The sequence below is a fragment of the Pseudorca crassidens genome, chromosome 5 (assembly GCF_039906515.1).
Source record: "Pseudorca crassidens isolate mPseCra1 chromosome 5, mPseCra1.hap1, whole genome shotgun sequence".
NCBI lineage: Eukaryota > Metazoa > Chordata > Mammalia > Artiodactyla > Delphinidae > Pseudorca > Pseudorca crassidens.
In genome coordinates this window covers 67695304-67715528 of record NC_090300.1, presented here as the reverse complement: position 1 = coordinate 67715528, position 20225 = coordinate 67695304, and the positions used below count along the sequence as shown (strand labels likewise).

The 20225-nt window shown below is 39.6% G+C and overlaps 2 protein-coding genes across 4 annotated transcripts in view; one reads left to right on the top strand and one right to left on the bottom strand.

Annotated features, from left to right (window-relative positions):
* Positions 1-717: 717 nt before the first annotated feature.
* Positions 718-18626, bottom strand: LOC137224275 (uncharacterized). The gene is made up of 4 exons (XM_067737148.1): positions 18257-18626; positions 8547-8766; positions 6636-6762; positions 718-896 (listed from the first exon to the last, which is right to left on the bottom strand). The coding sequence occupies exons 1-4, from the start codon at positions 18624-18626 to the stop codon at positions 837-839; spliced, it is 777 nt and encodes a 258-aa protein (XP_067593249.1). The 3' UTR covers positions 718-836.
* The window catches only part of EHHADH (enoyl-CoA hydratase and 3-hydroxyacyl CoA dehydrogenase), a 51833-nt gene continuing 49804 nt past the window's right edge, over positions 18197-20225 (top strand). Inside the window, exon 1 of one of the 3 annotated variants that reach the window (XM_067738320.1) lies at positions 18197-18698. Coding sequence is in view for 2 of the 3 variants with exons in the window: in XM_067738318.1 (XP_067594419.1) it covers positions 18625-18698 (74 nt within the window). In the remaining variant the exon portion in view is untranslated. The remainder of the gene's footprint in view (positions 18699-20225) is intronic. The other 2 variants (XM_067738318.1, XM_067738319.1) reach the window with 2 other exon arrangements.

Sequence of the window (20225 nt, the reverse complement as noted above, 5' to 3'; positions counted from 1 at the left end):
ATACATTTATATATATGTATACCTATGTGTGTGTATATATATATGACTAAAACAATATTTACTCTTACCATTTGGGATGAATTGTAAAATTTTCTGTTCTATGTACTTTCATTAAAAAAAAAAATGCTGGTCGCAACTTAGTAAACAAATTTTGCAAACCAGGTGTATGTTATAACACATAACTGCTCTATAGCATTATCAATGCTAGCTTATAATTTTAGGGAAATTTATAGTCTTCCTCCCTCTTAGAATTAGCCCACTGGAGTATTCTATGTACTCAAAGAAAACAAAAATTAACATAGCCTTGTTACCATGTATCCAGCCTGGACAGGTACCTGTTTTCATTCTACTTAAATCACCTACCTTCCTAGGTCCAAGAGCTGAGAGAATAAGAACCATTAACTTTTAGGTTGAGGGTTCTTTTCCCTAAACCATGTAGCCTCTGAGAGCATAATCTGACCTTAAATATTTTTACCACTTCATCCTCATTTTCTTAGTGTTGACTGAAGTTTTTATAAGATACAACAAAAGACCTGATTCTAAACTTATCATGCCAAGTTTACCCTTCTCTACCAATGAAAACTTATGGCCACAGGACATACATTCTTTTGGAAAGCACTGATTTCTTGGCTGTAGTCTAAAGGGACATAAGCAATATGAAAGACCCTAAAGGCCAAGGAAATTGAAATCAGAGAAAAGGATATAAAATGGAATGTATTAATGGATTTTAGTCCCTTTAAGCTTTTATTTTTGTGAGAGGGTTCAAAGGAGAGCTTAATACAGATGAGACTTGAGGCTTTTGAAGAGGATCTAAGTCTTGATGAAGTTATTCAAACTCAAATCTTGAATGCATAATCATGGTAGGCCAGAGGGTCTTCAAAAAGTTGTACTGGATGCTTTAAAACAAAACACAAAAAAATTCTACTAGCAAGTCTAATAAAAGTTTTTAAGGGTTTTGAAAAGCTATAACTCTTTGATCAGTAATTAATCAGATCACTAGATACGATGCTGAAAGAACAAAACAAAAAGAAATAAGAAAAGGAAAGAAAGATTTTAAAAAGACATAGTGTACAGAATGGCTAAATATGTTCATTGGTTTACCACTTTGATTAACATTCTTCACTTCAAATTGCAACTGAGTTTAAAGTTCTTACAGAACCACCATGGGCTGTAGTCAGATAAAATGATCTAATGATAATTTCCTGAATCTCTTTCACTGCTATTCATGATATTTTATTGTCTTAAAGGGCTTTTGATTTTTGAAAGCATGGCCAAATTATTTGTTGGATGAGACAGCATAAAATGAAGTTGATTTTGTGGAGTAGAGAAAGAAGCTAAATTAGGAATATCATGGTTTGAAAATATTTAAACAGGGAGAAAAATTAACAAAGCCTTAGAATGGAAAAATTCAGACCACTTTGCAAGCTCAAATGAAAAATATACAGTACATCTCACTGACTATTTGTGCTCATTCTAACTTGTTTCTTTTAGTTTACCTGCTCCCATAAACCTGCTTTTTTTCCAAGAAAAAATTAAGCTTTTAAAAATAAATAATAATAATAGCAATTTATATTTACTGAGTCTATATTTTGTGCCAGGCACTATTCTAAGCACTTTAGGTAGATTAATTCATTCATCCTCAAAACAATCCCATGAATTAGATATTACTATTATCCCCAATTTACACATGAAGAAACCAAGGTACAGAGAAGTTAAACAATTTCAGGTAGTTTACCTCGCTAGTAAAGAGTGGAGTCAGGATTCAAACTCAGGCCCTCCAGCTCCACAGCACCAAACTACACCCACTATTCTACAAAACTGGTTTCATTACACAAAATTTTCCAGAACTAGGGCTTTCTTTAAATCAGCATTGTGCTATGTCACAATCGTTCACTGCATATTCTGATTAGAAAGTGTAGTGATTAATTTAAGTTTCCCAACAGTAGTAATGTAGAACCAGTTTCAGATGTCACTACTCAGGAGTGACATCCTATAGGAATATCAAAGCAGTTTAAAAATAAAGCATGCCACTTAAATATTAATAGTGGTAGAGGATTATAGATGACTTTACTCCTTTTGGGGGGATATACACATATATTTTTTCTATATCCTATTTTTTGTAAAGTGGACATGGATTACTTATACAATTTTTTAAAAAGGTTTTTTAAGCATGTCATCACCATTATTTGCATTAATATATACAATAAACTTATTAGATAAGTTTGTTTTTGCTCTATTTGAAGAGAAAAAAATTCAAGGTAGAGTAGGCTTTATGGTAATAATGAAATAATAATAGCTATTATTTAATTAACACCTAATATAGGCAAATCTTTTACATACTCTTCAGTAAATTCCTATTTTATAGATAAAGAGATTGAGGCTTAGTATGAATAATAAACTTAATTAATAGAACAGCTAGTAGATATTGGAGCCCAGATTCAAATCTGTGTTTACTGTTCTAGAGTCCTTGCTCTTTCCACTGTACAATGCATGTACCCTCTCCAAATGCCAAAATAATGTCTTTTGTTATTAAACACACGGAAGAAATCTTTCTAAAATTTAGGTATTCTTAAATAGAAAATACTGAACATAAATTATTTAAGTTCAGTCAGGGTTATCATTTTGAATATCCATGACCACAGAGGTGTTCTCATCTAATCAAAAGAGCTCCAGGTGCTACAATTTTAAAATTAGTTGGTCGGCTTTCTGACTTCCTTCTTGTCCGTACTTGTCAATGTGCCTGCCTCTAATAGGAGCACTTAGCCCACTCAGAATTTGTTGCTTCTAGTACACTGTGGAGTTAGATACCAGTTAATTAAGCATGTTAGAACTGTGTCTAAATGTAAATAAACCGAGTAAGGACCTGAGAAAGGCATATAGATTTTGTGTCTTATAATTTGGGAGCTCAGGTAGTTTTATTTATGAGTAATCTGAAGTTGGTGAGTGAATGATCGGTAGATAAGTTAGCTCTCAGTATTTAAATACAGGGATAACAGAATGTATACACATACTATAATAAACCACTTTATTGCACTATAATTTTTTTTTCAGATTTAAAAGATACCTTAATAATAATCTGGTACAATCTCCCATACAATGAGAAATACCCTCTACAACATTCCCAATGCTCAAATTCTGCTTAAGTGACCCTAATGACTTGGAGTTCACTGCCTCACACAATCTGCTCCACTGTTGACTAGTTCTATCTATACCTTCTCTCATTTAGAACTAATTTTGGCCTCAAATACCAGAGAACAAGTATACTTCCTATGGAGTTTCTCCAACTCTTCCAAAGTCTTCTATTTTCTGAACAAAGTAGTCCCAGTGCCCTCAACCTAGAACATCACAGTTGTCCTTTTATATAATTACAAAATTGATTAAAAACAATTCTCTTGTTCTTCAAGGTTTCTCTAATAATTAATATACAAAAACTGATTGTTTTGTAGGTAATGGGTCTAGTTAATCCATCTTGGTCATACACAATTGGAATGCTAAGAAAAGCTTAGGGACCTAGCTCAATTCCAACTGAACAGCAATAACCTTTTCAGTTCTTCCTTCTTTTCCCCCCACCCAAAACAATGCCACAAAACAGAATCATAAAAAATACCCTTAACCATACCTTGCATGTTACTAGATTTTAACTTTCTCATTCTCAGGCTTTTGTCTACCTTCACATCACTTGGACCCTGTGAATGATCTTAAAACTTCCAAAATTTTTCAAGCTGTTCTAACTATTATGAATTACCCCATAACAGGCCTAGCTCTGAGGCCTTAAACTTCTGATTTTTTTTTTCTCTTGCATTAGCTGGATATCTTCCTCTGCAGAATTTGTAGTTTTCACATAAAATGTATGTGAAAAAAAAATATATGTATAAAAAATATGTGAAATAATATATATACACATTTTAATATATACTGTATTATACGTCTTTGTACATACACAAACACACAGGTATCTTCCCAATTCTATGTTCTCTACATATAACTTACATTCATCTATAAGTCACCTTTACCATATTCATCTTGACTTAGGAAAACACAGTCTACCCTTGGATTCAATTCATTGCTATCCATTCTCTTAGCAAGGATAAGAAGTCCCATTCTAGGCATCCTGCCCACTGGTTTCCCCCTGGTGGCCAGTAGTGATTAGTCCCACAGATCTCAAGAAGCAAAACATCATTTAATAGAAATGATTATATGCAAAACAGTCTGCCAAAGTGTGGTATAAAACACCTGGCATACCATAACCTGTTCTATTCCATTAATCATGACTCAGCCCCTAGATTAGTGACCTTCATTTTGCTTTTAACAAGATACACATCATGTATTTTATATGACAGTAGTATCATATAGGTATGTATCTTACATAGCCTATTCTCAAGCAAGTTTCAAATAAAATCCCTCCACTAACAAAATGTAGATTATTATATCTTTAAATTTCTTGTATAACTCATTTTACTGACCTACTACTGTTATTCCAAATTTCCCCCAATGAAAGTGTGGAGACACAAAGACGGCTAGAGAAGTAAAAAGTCACCATAAATTTTTGCTGAGTTCCAAGGCAGATAATCAGCCAATTCAAAGTAATATTCTCAATACAGAATGAGATTATCCAAATATATCTAAATGATCTTTTTGGCTTCCTGATTTCATAACAGAGAGAACAAGCCATTCTTTGAAATGTCTTAGGCCAGTTCCAGACATCAAGAACAAAGTGAAATAATAACGATAAGATGTGTTTAAAGAGTAGAATCACTGAAGAGTAATTCATATCAAATAAAGTCCATCCCATTCGGTAATAAGGAGAGGCTCAGAAGAACCATGCCAATGCAACACAAACATAGCTTGCAAACAAAGGTAACAACATCCATATCACCTGGGAAGGTCAGCCACACAGTATGAATTGTGTATGAGCACTGAATTCGGCAACACTAAGCACCTAATTTATTCACAAATTCTTACTATGAATAATAATCTAATGTCAAGGTTAAAAACCTATTAAAATATCACCAAACCTTTCATGCAGCTCTGAAATAAACTTAGCTCACTTGTGCAACCCTACTCCCTCTGAACAGTGCAAATAATCATAAGGACAAAAGTCATAAGGAATAATAGTGGGCTCCCATAATTAGCCTAAAGCCTTGCTGTTTGTTTCTTAGTATTATAAAAATAAAAACATGTCCATAGTAAAAAAAAAAAAATCAATCCATCAGAAGGAGAATACAGAAAAAATATGAGTCTTCTTCCTACTCTAGATTTCTAGTTTCATTCCCTGGGGGTATCTATGTCAGTAGTTCTTTATATATATAGATTGGAAGAAATTTTACAAGTATATACAGAAATATATGCTTTTAAAAACACAAATGAAAACATACTATACATACCATTCTGCATTGTTTTTCTCAGTTAACAATGTATCTTAGAGATTTTTCCATATCTCCACCTACAGATCTACTTCATTCTAACAGCAGCAAATACTACATTATATGAAGGCATTTATTTAACCAGATGTCTGTTGAGGGATGTTTAGGTTATTTCTAGTTGTTGTTGTTTTTTTTTTTATTTCAAATAATATGGTGATGAATATCTTTAAATACAAATTTTTGTGTGCAAGTGCAAATATATCTGAAAGATGAATTCCTAGAAGCACAGTCTATTTTTAGAAGTGAACAAATTCTAAACAAGAAGCCAGTTTATCTACAGAGGACACCAGGAAAAACTATAAGTTTAATAATTAGTGATTAAAAGGTGCCTAAGGGCTTCCCTGGTGGCGCAGTGGTTGGGAGTCCGCCTGCCGATGCAGGGGACGCGGGTTCGTGCCCCGGTCCAGGAGGATCCCACGTGCCGCGGAGCGGCTGGGCCCGTGAGCCATGGCCGCTGGGCCTGCGCGTCCGGAGCCTGTGCTCCGCGGCGGGAGAGGCCACAGCGGTGAGAGGCCCGCGTGCCGCAAAAAAAAAAAAAAAAAAAAAAAAAAGGTGCCTAATACTATTGCAAAGTTAGAAGTTAAAAGTTTTGAAAATTAAAAACTCCTCAACTAGGAAAGATAAAATAGAAGAAAGAGAGAACTTTTACCCCTGGGACAGAAAGATAAAAGGCCTGGAGAGTGAATCATCTAAGATATTTTTTAAAAGAACAAAGAAGAAAAAAATAAAAAAAGAAAATAGCACAAATAAGGTAGGATTTAAAAAAAAAAAAGACATTTAGGGGCCTCTTTTCTTGCTTTAACCTAAGGCATAAAATAAAATTGGCTAGATTTGGGACAAATACTATTACAGAGCCAAACCTGGATGTGAGATGACCTAACGACTGCTTGAGGTCCCATACCTACAGGGTTGATATACTCCACCAGGCTCTAAAATGTTGAAAGGAGATCTCCCCCCCACCCCCCAAAGAAAACAGAGCAATAATCTTCCAGGAATAACATATCTTGTCAATCTCTTTAATTTCTGATCAATTTTACAGAGAAATAGTAACAATCGCCTCATATATACTGAACAAAGCTCAAACCTCTTTGGAAGGTCCAGATTAAAACATAATTTAAAGAGGTTCAGCCTATATTTTCAATCACAATCCCACAATTTTCTAGACCAATCCAGGGCTATTTCTCACCTAACATATAACAGTTAAAAACTTACCTTTCCCAAAGTGCTAGGATTTGAATGCCAAAATACAATCTGATTCATGTTTTTGTCCATTAATGGTCCGTGGGTTTCTTTAAATGAAGTCCATGTTAGCGTCCACAGATCTCTGAGTTCTGCAAAACTGAATACCTCAAGAATGTCAATGCACATACCCAAATTACCACTTGGATACCAATTTATGATGAATAAGTTATAATAATTATTATGAATATAGGCATTTAGATGTGCAAAATCAGTGGACATGACATCGAACAGCACATTGAGGTAGCAAAATTAGACTTTATGACATTAATACAAATCTAGAGGTACCAAATTTTTATGTATCCTAAAAGTGGCACCATAGTAAGAGCACACAAAGGTGGGGATGATTTGGATACCAACAGTTTCCAGAAATTGGGAAACAAGGTTTAAAGGCAGGCAAACTTTAAAAAATTAGATGTCTTCAATAAGGTATTCACATGCCTACTTTTAGTTTTTTCCAACCTATTTTTAAGAACAGCTTAGATTGTTAAATCTAAAAATGCTTACTAGTTTCTTCTTTGTAAAGCAAACAAACAAAAAGCCTTAAATTCAGGTTTTCCTACTCCGTTATATCCAATCTAATAATAACATTCTAGAACCACTTAGGAACTACTACCTCATTTGATAGCATGAAACCCATACACATAATCACCTCCCTAGATCTAGATCAATCACTGTATCTAGATAGTGATTCATGCCCAGATCTTACTACAAGCCTGATGTGTCACATGCACTTTTTTCCCATTTGACAACCAAAAAGAATCTGGTTACACTACTTGTTGTTTAGGTCTATGCCTACTATTTATTCCATTCAAGACACCTAAACAAATAATTTACAAAGGAAACAATTTAACCTTCAGGGATTCATTCTTTTGGAAGCCTCCTACAACTGTTTGGAAGGAGTTAACCTTTTGTGTACCCACCAGGTGAAACCTCTGACTGGATTTTTATAGATTACTATTTTCATCTTTGTTATGAAATACTTCTCACTTATATCTCAAATGTAAAAATATCTCAATTTAAGGAAGAAAACATTACGAAAAACAAAGCAAGTTCATATTACTGAAAAGAAAGCACTTAGAACACTAATTAGAAGCTCAGTGCTACAACTGCAGCTTATCATTTGATGGCCAACTTCTGTCTGGTATCATTCACCTGGAAGTTATTCCCAGAAAAGTAAAGGAACCTGAAAAAAGCCAAATTGATCGCCTTTCCTCTCTACCCACCCCAGAGAAAAATATTAAGACACATTTCTAAATTTCAGTAACTACAAAACAATAACAACAATATCCCGAATCTCTACTGCACTGACATCCTCAAAACCACTGATTAGCAAACTAAGCTGGCATCACTTCTACATTCACAAGTAGGAGCACTGAAGTTCAGAAGTTCCCCCAGCTGATCCAGAATTGGGTTCGTGCGTTCATTAATTCATTCATTTGACAGCATCTAAAGATGCCTAATAATGGCAAAGCACTGCCCTGGATTAAGAGATGAAAAGACGATGTCGCTGTCCCCTACTAGCAGAACAGGACGGGGGACGGAGTAGGAGGGAAATGAACTCTAGGTCAGCTCATCTCAGTGCCCAGGTTCCATCTCTTCACCCCCGAGCGCCAACACTCATGAGCCTGTGACCCCCAGCCATGACCGATTCCTAGAAGACTCAGCCTGTATTTCCTCAACGACCTCGGCCCTCACGACCCCGTTCCCAAAGTTCCTCGTATCCCTGTCTCTCCAGGGAGTCCCACGCCAGGAAGCCTTTCCTTCAGACCCCACCTCATGCGAGATCCACGTTTCCCCGCCCGAGCTTGGAGCTTCTAACAATCTGAGCCCCCAACCCCAACTTTCACCCTTGCCCCGGTCCAGGTTCGGCCCGCAGGTTACCTGCCTGGGATCCGTGGTTCCAGGATGACCACTGACGCCCCGCCCCGCCCATCGCGACGCCCTCCACAACCAGGTACCGCCTCCAGGGCGTAACTTCCGGGTGTCGCGTCCGGCCCGAACTCCTCCCGGCCCCGCAGTCCCGCTAAGCACTTGACGCCGCTAGTTGACGCCACTTCCGGCCTGTTCCTCGGTTCCCCTGCGTTCCAGGCGCTCTCCCATCCTTGTTTACGCGGTTTTTTCTGCTTGCTTTCCTAAACTCCGGCTATGTAGAACAGCCTGGAGGAGAGCATTTTTTTTGTTTTTCAAACTTCTTTGCCAACTTCTGCAGCCTTTCCTTAGATGATCACTTCCCTCTGCTCCTTCTGTACTTTGAACTCATCACTGTTCTCTGGACTCGTCAGGCCGCTCGGAGAATCACAAGGTTTTCTAAATGTTGCTCAAGTGATGCTGCCTCTCACTTGTAACGGTATTACCTAGGCAAGTTACTTAACCTCTCGGTGTCCGTTTCCTCAAGCGTGAAACAGACAATATTAGTACCTAGAATATAAGGTTGGTGTGTGTATTACTTGAGATAATACATGGAAAGCGCTGGCATAGTGAAAGCATTCAATGAGTGTTTATTACAAACGCTCTCTGGTTTCCTGTTGGAACATGCAGATGGTAAAGGAGCTTGGAACCGATTTTCCTCTTATCCTCAGCTTTTAATTAAGTGATTAATTAATGATGCTTGGTACTTCTGAACTGTGAGCTCCTCCAGACAAAGATGGAATTTTGTATAAGAATCCGTTTTGACGCTCCTTGAAATCACCTGCTTGGTTATTGTGCTAGGTACTGAGGGAAAGATGAGTAAAACCCAAGCCCTGCCCTCAAAAATGTGGAGATGCATAGTAAGTTATTATGGGAGGAAGAGAGTCAACCCAGGAAAATATAGATGGGACCAGCTGAGCTGAGGATTTATCTTTAGAACAAAAAAAAAATTCACAGAATGTTAGAACTGGAAAGAACTTTAGAGGTAATTATTTAGTCAACCTCTTGATGTTACAAGTAAGGAAAATTGGATCCAGAGAAGCAACTGACCAAAAGTCACAATTAATGGCAGGGCTAGGACCAGAAGTAGAGTCTAAAAATACTCACTACCTTCCTCCATTTCCAAAATATGCCTCAAGGTGTTAATAAGGTAAAAGCAGATTCACTTGCAAAACCTTCACTCTCAAGTGAAAAGGACTAGGAAAATCCCAGTCCAAGAGAGACAAGAGCAGTGGAACCCAGCAGTTGCCACAGGATTCTGATGATCGTGTGAATGTTCTGGTCTTGCCACTGCTGGGTTCATTTCAAACACCATAGCCCCTTCTCCCCTGGCAAACTTCTTATATTTACCCAGAAATGAGGGGTTAAGTATCAATTCCTGTGAGCTCTACCTTCAGTTTTAACTGGCTGGACAGGCATAAGTAACGGATTCAAGCAGTTCCTGAGGGTAAACATAAATACTGTGAATACACTGCCAATAACATGGCACAACTTTATTTAGACTTCTCTTTTCGACACGATTTCTCTTAAATATTCAAACTCTGTTTTAGGACTATGACAAAGCTAACATAGGTATTATTATTGAAATGTTGCTTATGAGTCTGTGTTCCAAATGACCAGGTAATCCCATAGACCCATAGAATAATATAGTTGGAATAGATGAAATTTAAGGTTTCTTCCAACTCTATCATTAAAAAAGGTAAATGATACTTTTTTTTTTTATTTTTTGCGGTACGCGGGCCTCTCACTGTTGTGGCCTCTCCCGTTGCGGAGCACAGGCTCCGGACGCACAGGCCCAGCGGCCATGGCTCACGGGCCTAGCCGCTCCGCGGCATGTGGGATCTCCCCGGACCGGGGCACGAACCTGTGTCCCCTGCATCGGCAGGCGGACTCTCAACCACTGTGCCACCAGGGAAGCCCTCAATGATACTTTTAATGAATCTGTGGTCCATTGGAACTAAATAATTTACTGAAAGTCACAAAATTAGACAATGGCAGTAAGTTCTAAAGTCTAAGCCTCCTAATTTTATTCATTTATTCATTCGTTCAGGAGACACCAGACCAGGCATTAGGGATACAAAGATGAATAAAATAATCCCCTGCCTTTGAGGAGCTTTCTATATGGTGAGGGAGACAGACCTTTTAATGAAAAAATAATTCCATGTTAATGTTATCATAGGTCCATCTAGTGCCTTCATTCAACCAATGTTCTTTTCCCCCTTTGCTACCAACATACCATAACTTGATAAAAATCAGTATAAAATGTTTTAATCAAATTTTAAATCATTTGAACCATATATATATATATATATTTCTTTTTTCTTTTTTTTTGGCCATGCCACGCGGCTTGTGGGATCTCAGTTCCCCAAGATTGAACCCAGGCCACAGCAGTGTAAGTGCCGAATCTTAATGGCTAGACTGCCAGGGAACTCCCAAACCACATTTTTAAGAGTCAATCACAGTTTACACAGGTCTTAGAGTCAGTTTGTTTGGGTTCTACGCCTAGCTCTGCTATTAACTAGCCATGTGACCTTAAACAAATCGCTTCCCCTCTTAGCCTCGATTTCCTCTTCAAGGTCCTACCTCCAGTAAACCTTGTGTTAGTCAGTCTAGTAGAAAAAAAGACACATGCTATCTCCCACTGTGACCACTAGATGGCTTTTTTGCTTTGCTTTGCTTTCCCCCCTCCCCTCTCCTCTCTTCTCTCACTCTTCCTTTCTCCCTTTCTTTCTTTCTTGTTAGTTTCTCTAACCAAAGACATTATTATACCACCTATCTGAATAACCATCTATACTGGTAAAGATTGAGTATCCCAAGACTCTGGGAGAGGACAGTTCTAAAATGTTTGTTGAATGAATGAAAGAAAGAGTGGAGGGGACTTCTCTGGTGGTGCAGTGGTTAAGAATCTGCCTGCCAATGCAGGGGACACGGGTTCGATCCTTCGTCCAGGAAGATCCCACTTGCCACAAAGCAACTAAGCCTGTGCGCCACAGCTACTGAGCCTGCACTTTAGAGCCCGCGAGCCACAACTACTGAGCCTACATGCCACAACTACTGAAGCCCACGTGCCTAGAACCCATGCTCCACGACAAGAGAAGCCACCACAATGAGAAGCCCGTGCACCACATCAAAGAGTAGACCCCACTCACTACAACTAGAGAAAACCAGCGCACAGCAATGAAGTCCCAATGCAGCCAAAAATAAATAATAAAAAAGTAAAAATTGAAAAAAAAAAACAACTAGCCTAATAATTTTTAAAATGGACAAGTATTGCTAAGGATTTGGAGAAATTGGAAACCTCAGACATTGCTGTATGTATTGTATGCTAAATGGTGCCAAACAGTTTGGCAGTTTCTCAAAAAGTTAAACATAGAATTACCATACGACCAAGCAATTCTACTTCTAGGTGTATACCCCAGAGAATTAAACACACAGTTTACATAAAAACATGTACATGAAATGTTCATAGCAGCATTATTCATAGTAGCCAAAACAGTAGAAATAACCCAAATATCTACCAGCTGATAAATGGACAAACAAAATGTGGATATTCAGCCATAAAAAGGAACGAAGTATTGCTATATGCTACAACATGGATGGATCTTAAAAACAAAACATTATGCTAACTGAAGGAAACCAGACACAAAAGGCCACATATTGTGTGGGTCCATTTATATGAAATGTCCAGAATATGTAAGCCCATAGAGACAGATTAGTGTCTTTATTAGAGTAGATCTGTGTTTGCTGGGGATAAGGAGAAAGGGGAATGGTAAGTGGCTACTTAATGGATACAGGGTTTCTTTTTGTGGTCTTAAAATGTTCTGGAATTTGAGAGTGATGATGATGTACAATTTTGTGAATATACTAAAAATCATTGTATCGTACACTTTCAAAGGGTGAGTTGTGTAGTATGTGAGTTCTATCTCAATAAAAAGTTCATTATCCTTTAAAGAAAAGAGTACATCACTTGAAATTTAAAAGGAAAAAGAGTTTTTATGGATCAGAAAAAAGAACAAACATGAGTTAAGGGAACATGAATATCACCTGATTGATGACAGGTGCAGAATACAGAGAATCATTGCCATTGACAAACATGAAGAGTGTCCAGAACAACCCACGTAGTGAGAAACTAGAGATTGCTTCTCTTATGAGAAATGGTGGTACCTGAGGAAGAGCCTAAGAAGAGCAGGCTGGGACAGACTTGTTAGCATATTTAAATATCTGATGAAAGACTGTTCTAATTAAAGGAAGGCAGTGTATAGCAAAAGTAGAATCATGGAGTAATTACTTTTGAGAACAAAAGTAGAATCAGGGAGTAGAAAGTCCTAAGGAATAGTGCAAATTTTTAGCAAGCAAAAATGTCTACCATGCAGAGTACTGAGCTCCCCATCATTGAGAGCATTCAAGAGAGGTGGGTAATCTTGTGCTAGGAATGTTGTTGAGGCATTCCTATATTTGAGAGAATATTAGACTAAATAAGCTAGAGCATCTCTCAAGTTTATATATATGTAGCCTTTTTCTAAATGGTGCCAGTTTGTCAGAAAAATCTGAAAAGGATTCTTATTAGCAGATGAAATGGTCTCTTCGGTAAAATGATATGGTGGGAAATCCGGAGAAAGATCTGAGAAAACATAAAGGTGAACTACAGCCTAATTGCACTTTCAACATGAAATGAAATTGGATGCCAGAGAATGCCAGGAGTGTCATAAAAGGTGCTATCCTGTTGAGAAGGGACATTTTTCGTACATGATTTTCAGTTCAGAAGTTGACAGATGGCATTTAGTGAAAAACTATTTGCAAACCTAAAGTGATAAGCAGAGTCCACTGGAAAGCTGAGAGGCTGAAACATGGGGAGATAGCAGTGAATGAATTCTCAGTTCGATTTTTGGCTGCATTCAACTCAAATTTTGTTGCAGCACATGGGTGTGATCTTTAAATATGCTCAGTAGTACATTGCTGATCTCTGACATTTCAGCTGGTGAAAATGATTAACATGTGACGGAGTCATTTTTGCCCTAGCTGGGTCTCCTTTAGAAATCCTGATGGCTTATCTTATTAAGATACTGAATATGTGTGTGCGTGTGTGTGTGGGGGTGTATCTCCAAGGCTCAGAACTTGAGCAAGCCACTTGAATTTATAAAAATTATCATTACTGATGGTATTGTATAGTGAAGAAATGATTTTTATCCCATCTCTCATTTCAGACACTAATATGAGCAGCTTTTGTCCTCAAGTGTCAGCCAACTTCACTGTGGAAGTGTGTACTCACTGCCCTTTTCTTCACTATATTAGTTACAATAGGTTTAAAGTCTTTAACAAACAGAGCCAAATTTCTTTCTTTAGCCAGTAACAGTCCATGTTGGTTCCAGTCAGTGGGCCAGCTCTCCTTTACAGAATCATTTGAGAAGTCTGGCTTCTGTGGCTTTATCCTCCCCGAGAGGCTTGTGTCCATTTGTATCCCACAGTGAGAGGGGAAAGGACATTAAAGAGAACATGTGAGAGATTTTATCACTCCAGCTGGAAAGCAATATTTTGCATTCGTTCCAGAAAAACCTGATTGGTTTACCAAAGCAGTCTGCTCTGATGGCTTCATGTCACTATCAAATGAAGTGTTACAACACCACACCTTGATTCCAGAGCTAAAAGATCACCAATGCAGGGAAAGCCAAGTTTAGATAGCTAGCTCTGTTTTACCATGAGTATATATTTACACGTTCTAGTACATAAAAGTTTTATATTTACATTCTTATATTTTTCTTTTAAGCTGTAATGAACTACTATTTTAATTGAGGTATAGTTGATTTACAATATTGTGTTAGTTTCAGGTGTACAGCTAAGTAATTCATTATATTATATATATATACATTTTTTCTTCAGATTCTTTTCCATTTTAGGTTATTACAAGATACTGAATATACTTCTTTGTAAACCTTATTTCTATTATGGTTTATTACTGGATATTGAATATAGTTCCCTGTGCTATACAATAGGACCTTGTTGTTTACCCATTTTTTTATATAACAGTTTGCATCTGCTAGTCTCAAACTCCCAATCCAACCCTCCCCTGCACCCCCTTGGCAACCACAAGTCTGTTCTCTGTCTGTGAGTTCTGTTTCTGTTTCATAGATAAGTTCATTTGTGTCATATTTTAGATTCCATATGTAAGTGATATCATAAGGTATTTGTCTTTATATTTCTGACTTACTTCATTTAGTATAATAATCTCTAGGTCCATGCATGTAGCCACAAATGGCATTATTTCATTCTTTTTTATGGCTGAGTAATATTCCACTATATATGTGTACCACATCTTCTTTATCCATTTATCTGTCAGTGGACATTTAGGTTGTTTCCATGTCTTGGCTATTGTAAATAGTGCTGCTATGAACATAGGGGTATATCTATATTTTCGAATTATAGTTTTGTCTGGATATATGCCCAGGACTGGGATTGTTGGATCGTATGGCATCTCTATTTTTAGTTTTTTTTAGGAACCTCCATACTGTTCTCCATAGTGGCTGCACCAACTTGCATTCCCACCAACAGTGTAGGAGCGTTCCCTTTTCTCCACACCCTCTCCAGTATTTGTTATTTGTAGACTTTTTAATCATGGCCATTGAATATATTTCTTTTTCTTTTTTTCTTGTTTTTGGCTGCATTGGGTCTTCATTGCTGCACGTGGGCTTTCTCTAGTTGCGTTGAGCGGGGACTACTCTTTGTTGAGGTGCACGGGTTTCTCACTGCGGTGGCTTCTCTTGTTGCGGAGCATGGGCTCTAGGCACTTGGGCTTCAGTAGTTGTGGCACGTGGGCTCAGTAGTTGTGGCTCACAGGCTTAATTGCTCTGCAGCATGTGGGATCTTCCCAGACCAGGGATCAAACCCGTGTCCCCTGCACTGGCAGGCGGATTCTTAACCACTGTGTCACCAGGGAAGTCCTGATCAACTGATCTATTTGTGAATTGCAACACCATGACAGCAATGAAAATGACATATTTAAGAAGCAAAAGCAGTAACATGCAAATGATGTGGAAGTGTGTTAGTCAAGAGGGATGGCATCCTGCTAAGTAGCACTTGTTGGAACTAATAAGAAGACAATTTAAGAATGTAATAGTTCATCACAACGATCAAGAGACTGTCAAGGGGTCAAGTGGTCTGTAAACAACATCATGGTGGCACCTGCTATATTAGCTTGCTACACTGCCATAGATTGGGCCCATAAGGAGTCCAAATAGATTTAGACAGTTTATTATTTACATAGACAGCAAAAGAAAGATCAGCATGGTATCTGCTACCTAGTCCCACAGTATGGCACCAAACAGGAGGGGCTGGATGACAGATTACAGGAACTGTGGGGATCGCTGTTGTTGAGGAGCAGGGCAGGGTCAGCAATTGCATGAAACCGAGAGTGAGTGCCCTCTTCAATTTTGCCCACCCTAATCCCGGCCTTGCTGAGGAGCCAACTCTAAACTACTGCCAAGCAAGGCAGGGAGGAGCTGAGTCCTGCCCAGATTCACAATAAAGAGACCAGATATTTCTCATTCTCGAGGTCAAGGAGACCTTCCCGACTACCCATGCGTAGAAAGACTCCTTGGGGGCCAAAAAGGGAGGGGGCACCACCGCATAATACGTGGCGTCAACCTTCCCATAGGCTTCTGCGCCAGAATCCATCTTGGCTAAGAGGTGCGCACGCACACGGGGAGGACACTGAGTTAACCAAATACGGACTCTGAGTCAGGCAAAGCAAGATGATTGGCCAGAGGAAACCCAGAAGAAAGGCCCCATGTAAGTGATTTAAACTACCACAAAGGCGCGACTCTCTCTCTGAGCCCACCCATGTGTGTCTATTCACATGTACTTTTTTGCTCCTAATAAACCTTTTACTTGTTTCACTAAAAAAAAATAGAATTAAAAAAAAAATAAACTGCCAAACAGTTTTATAGACTTACACAGAAATTTGCAGCTGTACCTAAGGGGAGGGAGGTGCAAGGCAGAAAGTTCTGTGTTCAAATAAAACTAGGGAGATAGATGAGAAATGACCCGTGGCTGACTCCAAGATGTAGATGAGAAAAATGCCTCAAAACGGCTCCACACCATGCTGATCTCCACTTCCTCCAGGAGCAATTTCAGAACTGTTAAGCCTTGCCTACATGGCCTTTGTGGAGGTACTCGAAGTTGTTAGGATGGACGGCAGAATTGTTCCCCTAGAGGCCGACATCTGAAAAGACAATACTGAATCTATTGCTTCCTACAGTAAGGGAAAGCTGTGCTGGTCATACATAGTCTCTCCAAGCAGAGCAGACTGTTGATCTTACATATAGTTTTTGGGCAAGGTTGAATTCAGGGATTGGCGAATTTTAGAGGCAGTAGAGATTGATGCCACTTGTAAGAGGCTGGTTGATGTTGAATGTTGGCACTCAGAGGCGTGTGCCCTGGGCTGTTTGTGATTGGCTGGCTATCAAAAGTGAGAGGCTGAGACTTCCCTGGTGGCTCAGTGGTTAAGAATCCGCCTGCCGGGCTTCCCTGGTGGCGCGGTGGTTGAGGGTCCGCCTGCCAATGCAGGGGATGGGGGTTCGTGCCCTGGTCCGGGAGGATCCCACATGCTGCGGAGCGGCTGGGCCCGTGGGCCATGGCCGCTGAGCCTGTGCGTCCGGAGCCTGTGCTCTGCAACGGGAGAGGCCACAACAGTGAGAGGCCCGCGTACCGCAAAAAAAAAAAAAAAAAAAAAAAAGAATCCGCCTGCCAATTCAGGGTACACGGGTTCGATCCCTGGTCTGGGAAGATCCCACATGCCGCAGAGCAGCTAAGCCCGTACACTCTACTACTGAGCCTGCGCTCTAGAGCCCGCGAACCACAACTACTGAGCCCATGTGCCACAACTACTGAAGCCCAAGTGCCTAGAGCCCGTGCTCTGCAACAAGAGAAGCCACCACAGTGAGAAGCCCGTGCACCGCAACAAAGAGTAGCCCCCACTTGACGCAACTAGAGAAAGCCCACGTGCAGCAACAAAGACCCAACGCAGCCAAAAAAAAAAAAAAAAAAAAAAAAAAAATGAGGGGCTGTCCTTGACGGATTAGATGGGTTCTGACTGCTACTTGTTTTCAGGGCTTCAAGGCAATAGGTACTTTCCTAGGAGTAGGAACCTGGTTTTATTTTCAACAGGTAAAAGAAAATCTATGAAAATAATCCTTAATCTTTGCTAAAATTGGTGAAACATTAGTGAATAAAACCGCTCCATTGTTTTTTTCTCTGAAACTTCCAGACTGCCTTCTAGCCCCCTGATGGACTGTGGAGACCGCCTGAGGCCAACTGCATCTTTAAAAACTTTGTCCCAGCCTGAACGAGGCTTTATTTATCTTTAGTCTCCTGCCTACAGCCTAGCACATAATAGGTGCTCAATTGGTGGTTGAAGTATTGGAAATCACAATCTTTAGGAATGGCAGAAGAAGAAAGAAATGGAAGGATTGGGCAGACAGGAAAGTTGAAGGTTTCACTAGGTCGCTGTATGACGGTTCTGTAAATATTTGATATTAGTACCGTACCCATTTAGGTGAAATGAATGATTTGTGTATTTTATGTGTTCCAGGTGTGTGTCATATCACATAATTGTGAGGATCCCAGATATCTGTCCCTGTTAAGAAGGATCGTGTAGATGAAAACTGTGATGAGGACACAGCTCCACCAACTTAGGGAACCTAGGACTTGTCCAGAGTAGCCAGCCCCTCTGGGCCAGCGGTTTGCAAATCTCGACTTGCTGGCAATTCCACTCATTTTCCATAGTCCTCCCTGATCTACTTTGTGCAGGGAGCAGGACAAGAGCCAACAAAGAGGAGACGACAAGGATCTGCAGAGCGCGGGGCTGTGGTCCGGGGAAGGAGGAGGTCTGGGATGGATGATGGGCATCGGCGCCCTGGAGCGGCCCGGGGGGCGGGAGGCGATGCCGAGCTCACATTGGCCCAGCAGGTGCCCCTCCTCGCGGGGCCGGCCCAGCGCCCAGTGAAAGTGATATCGCCCTGGGGCCATGAGCTGAGGCGACCTCGGCGACTGAGGAAACATGGCTGAGTTTACGCGGCTGCAGAACTGCCTGGCGCTGATCCGCCTACGAAACCCGCCTGTCAACGCGCTCAGGTAACGGGCTCGGCCGCCTTCAGCCCGGGGACAGCGAGCAGGGTCTTAGCCGCCTGCCTGCAGTGGAAGCTTTGACTCTCCCCTGCTGGTTTAAACGGAGAGAGACACTGAAACGGATTAAACCTGGGCATATGCCAGGGCCTTTTACATTGGTTAGCTCAGTTCCTGTTTGCAGAGAACTCTCTCACTGGTAAGGAAACCGAGGCTGAGAGGCAGACAGATGGCTACGAAGCGGGGGAGCTGGGATGGATCGGGTCTGTCCGTGCTCCCTTCGCGCTGGACTCTTCTGCTTGCTTGCAACTTTGACTTCTCAGCCGTACTTTCTATTCCAAAGGTCTTAGTGCAATGCTGGCTGGACCTTGATCCTTCACTTCCCAACCTCGAGTCCAGGCCACCCTTATAATGTGTGACTAAAAGTTTTAGGAATCCAACAATAAAGTGGCTTCGCACTGTTAAAAATATAGATCCCCTTTAATGCCAACACAGTGAGTAAAAGAGGATTGTGTCCTGGCCCAGATATGCAAAGGTATATCTCTTGGTCTGTTGTAAACCTTAAGGTCTTAGTGCTTCCGTGGAAGATCCATGTTGGGTTAAGCCCATATCAGAATAAGCCTATTAAATAGCGTTTTCTGAAAAACTACTGTGGAGTACCTTCCTTGTTAAACTTGTAAAAGCATTACTTTTTAAAAGTGAGATTAACGCTGCTCTTTTGAAAGTTAATGACGTTATATAGGTTTGGTTCTTTTATATCTCTGAAAAAAGTATAGTGATACATCAGCCTAGGAAAGAGTCACCTATCCACAGGGAGTAGGATTAGAAGAAATGATAATTTACGGAGAACATATAAAGCATAAAGAGAAAGACTTTTTGTCAAAATCCTTATCACATGATGCTGGAGCAAAAAGAGACGGTAATGAGAAGACATACTAATTTTAACTGAATTTTCATCCTACTATCATCAGATTTGATTTTATCATTAGCACTAGTATAATTATTTTAATATAAAATTTTGCATTTAAAAATATAAAAAATCAGAAATAAAATCATTCAAGGATGATAATGTCCACTTACTTGCCACTCTCAGAAAAAAGCAAAATATTTATTATTTTGGCTTTGATGAAGAAAAACATGAGTAATATGATTACATATCAGTTTTGAACTTGACTGTATTCCTATTAGAATTACTAAATATTAGGACTCTGCCTTAACCTCTGCTCATAATGGGAAACTGTGCCCATCTAGAACTTGGGGAAAAAGGTTCCACAGTCTACTACCTATAACTAGGAATATTTTACCATAACTACTTAAAATGTTTCTGTTATTTAACCTGCCCCCTAGCCCCCCTTGCAGGAGAAATGTTAGTATCTACCTCATTAAGTTGTTGTGAGGTTTAAATGTGTTAGAGATTATAAACTGGCACTTAGCAGATGTTAGCTATCATTAGTACTATTAGTCAGAAGGCCTGTTACAAGCCCCTACCAGCAGGCCCCGCTGCTCAGGATTCATTGCAGCTGCATCAAGATTTTC

Coding starts and splice junctions, on each gene's coding strand:
- LOC137224275 (XM_067737148.1), bottom strand. CDS start 18,626: ATGTTTCCTCAGTCGCCGAGGTCGCCTCAGCTCATGGCCCCAGGGCGA. Junction 8,767..18,256: donor ACAAGTCCTAGGTTCCCTAA/GTTGGTGGAGCT, acceptor CGCGTAAACAAG/GATGGGAGAGCGCCTGGAAC. Junction 6,763..8,546: donor GAACCACGGATCCCAGGCAG/GTAACCTGCGGG, acceptor TGAGGTATTCAG/TTTTGCAGAACTCAGAGATC.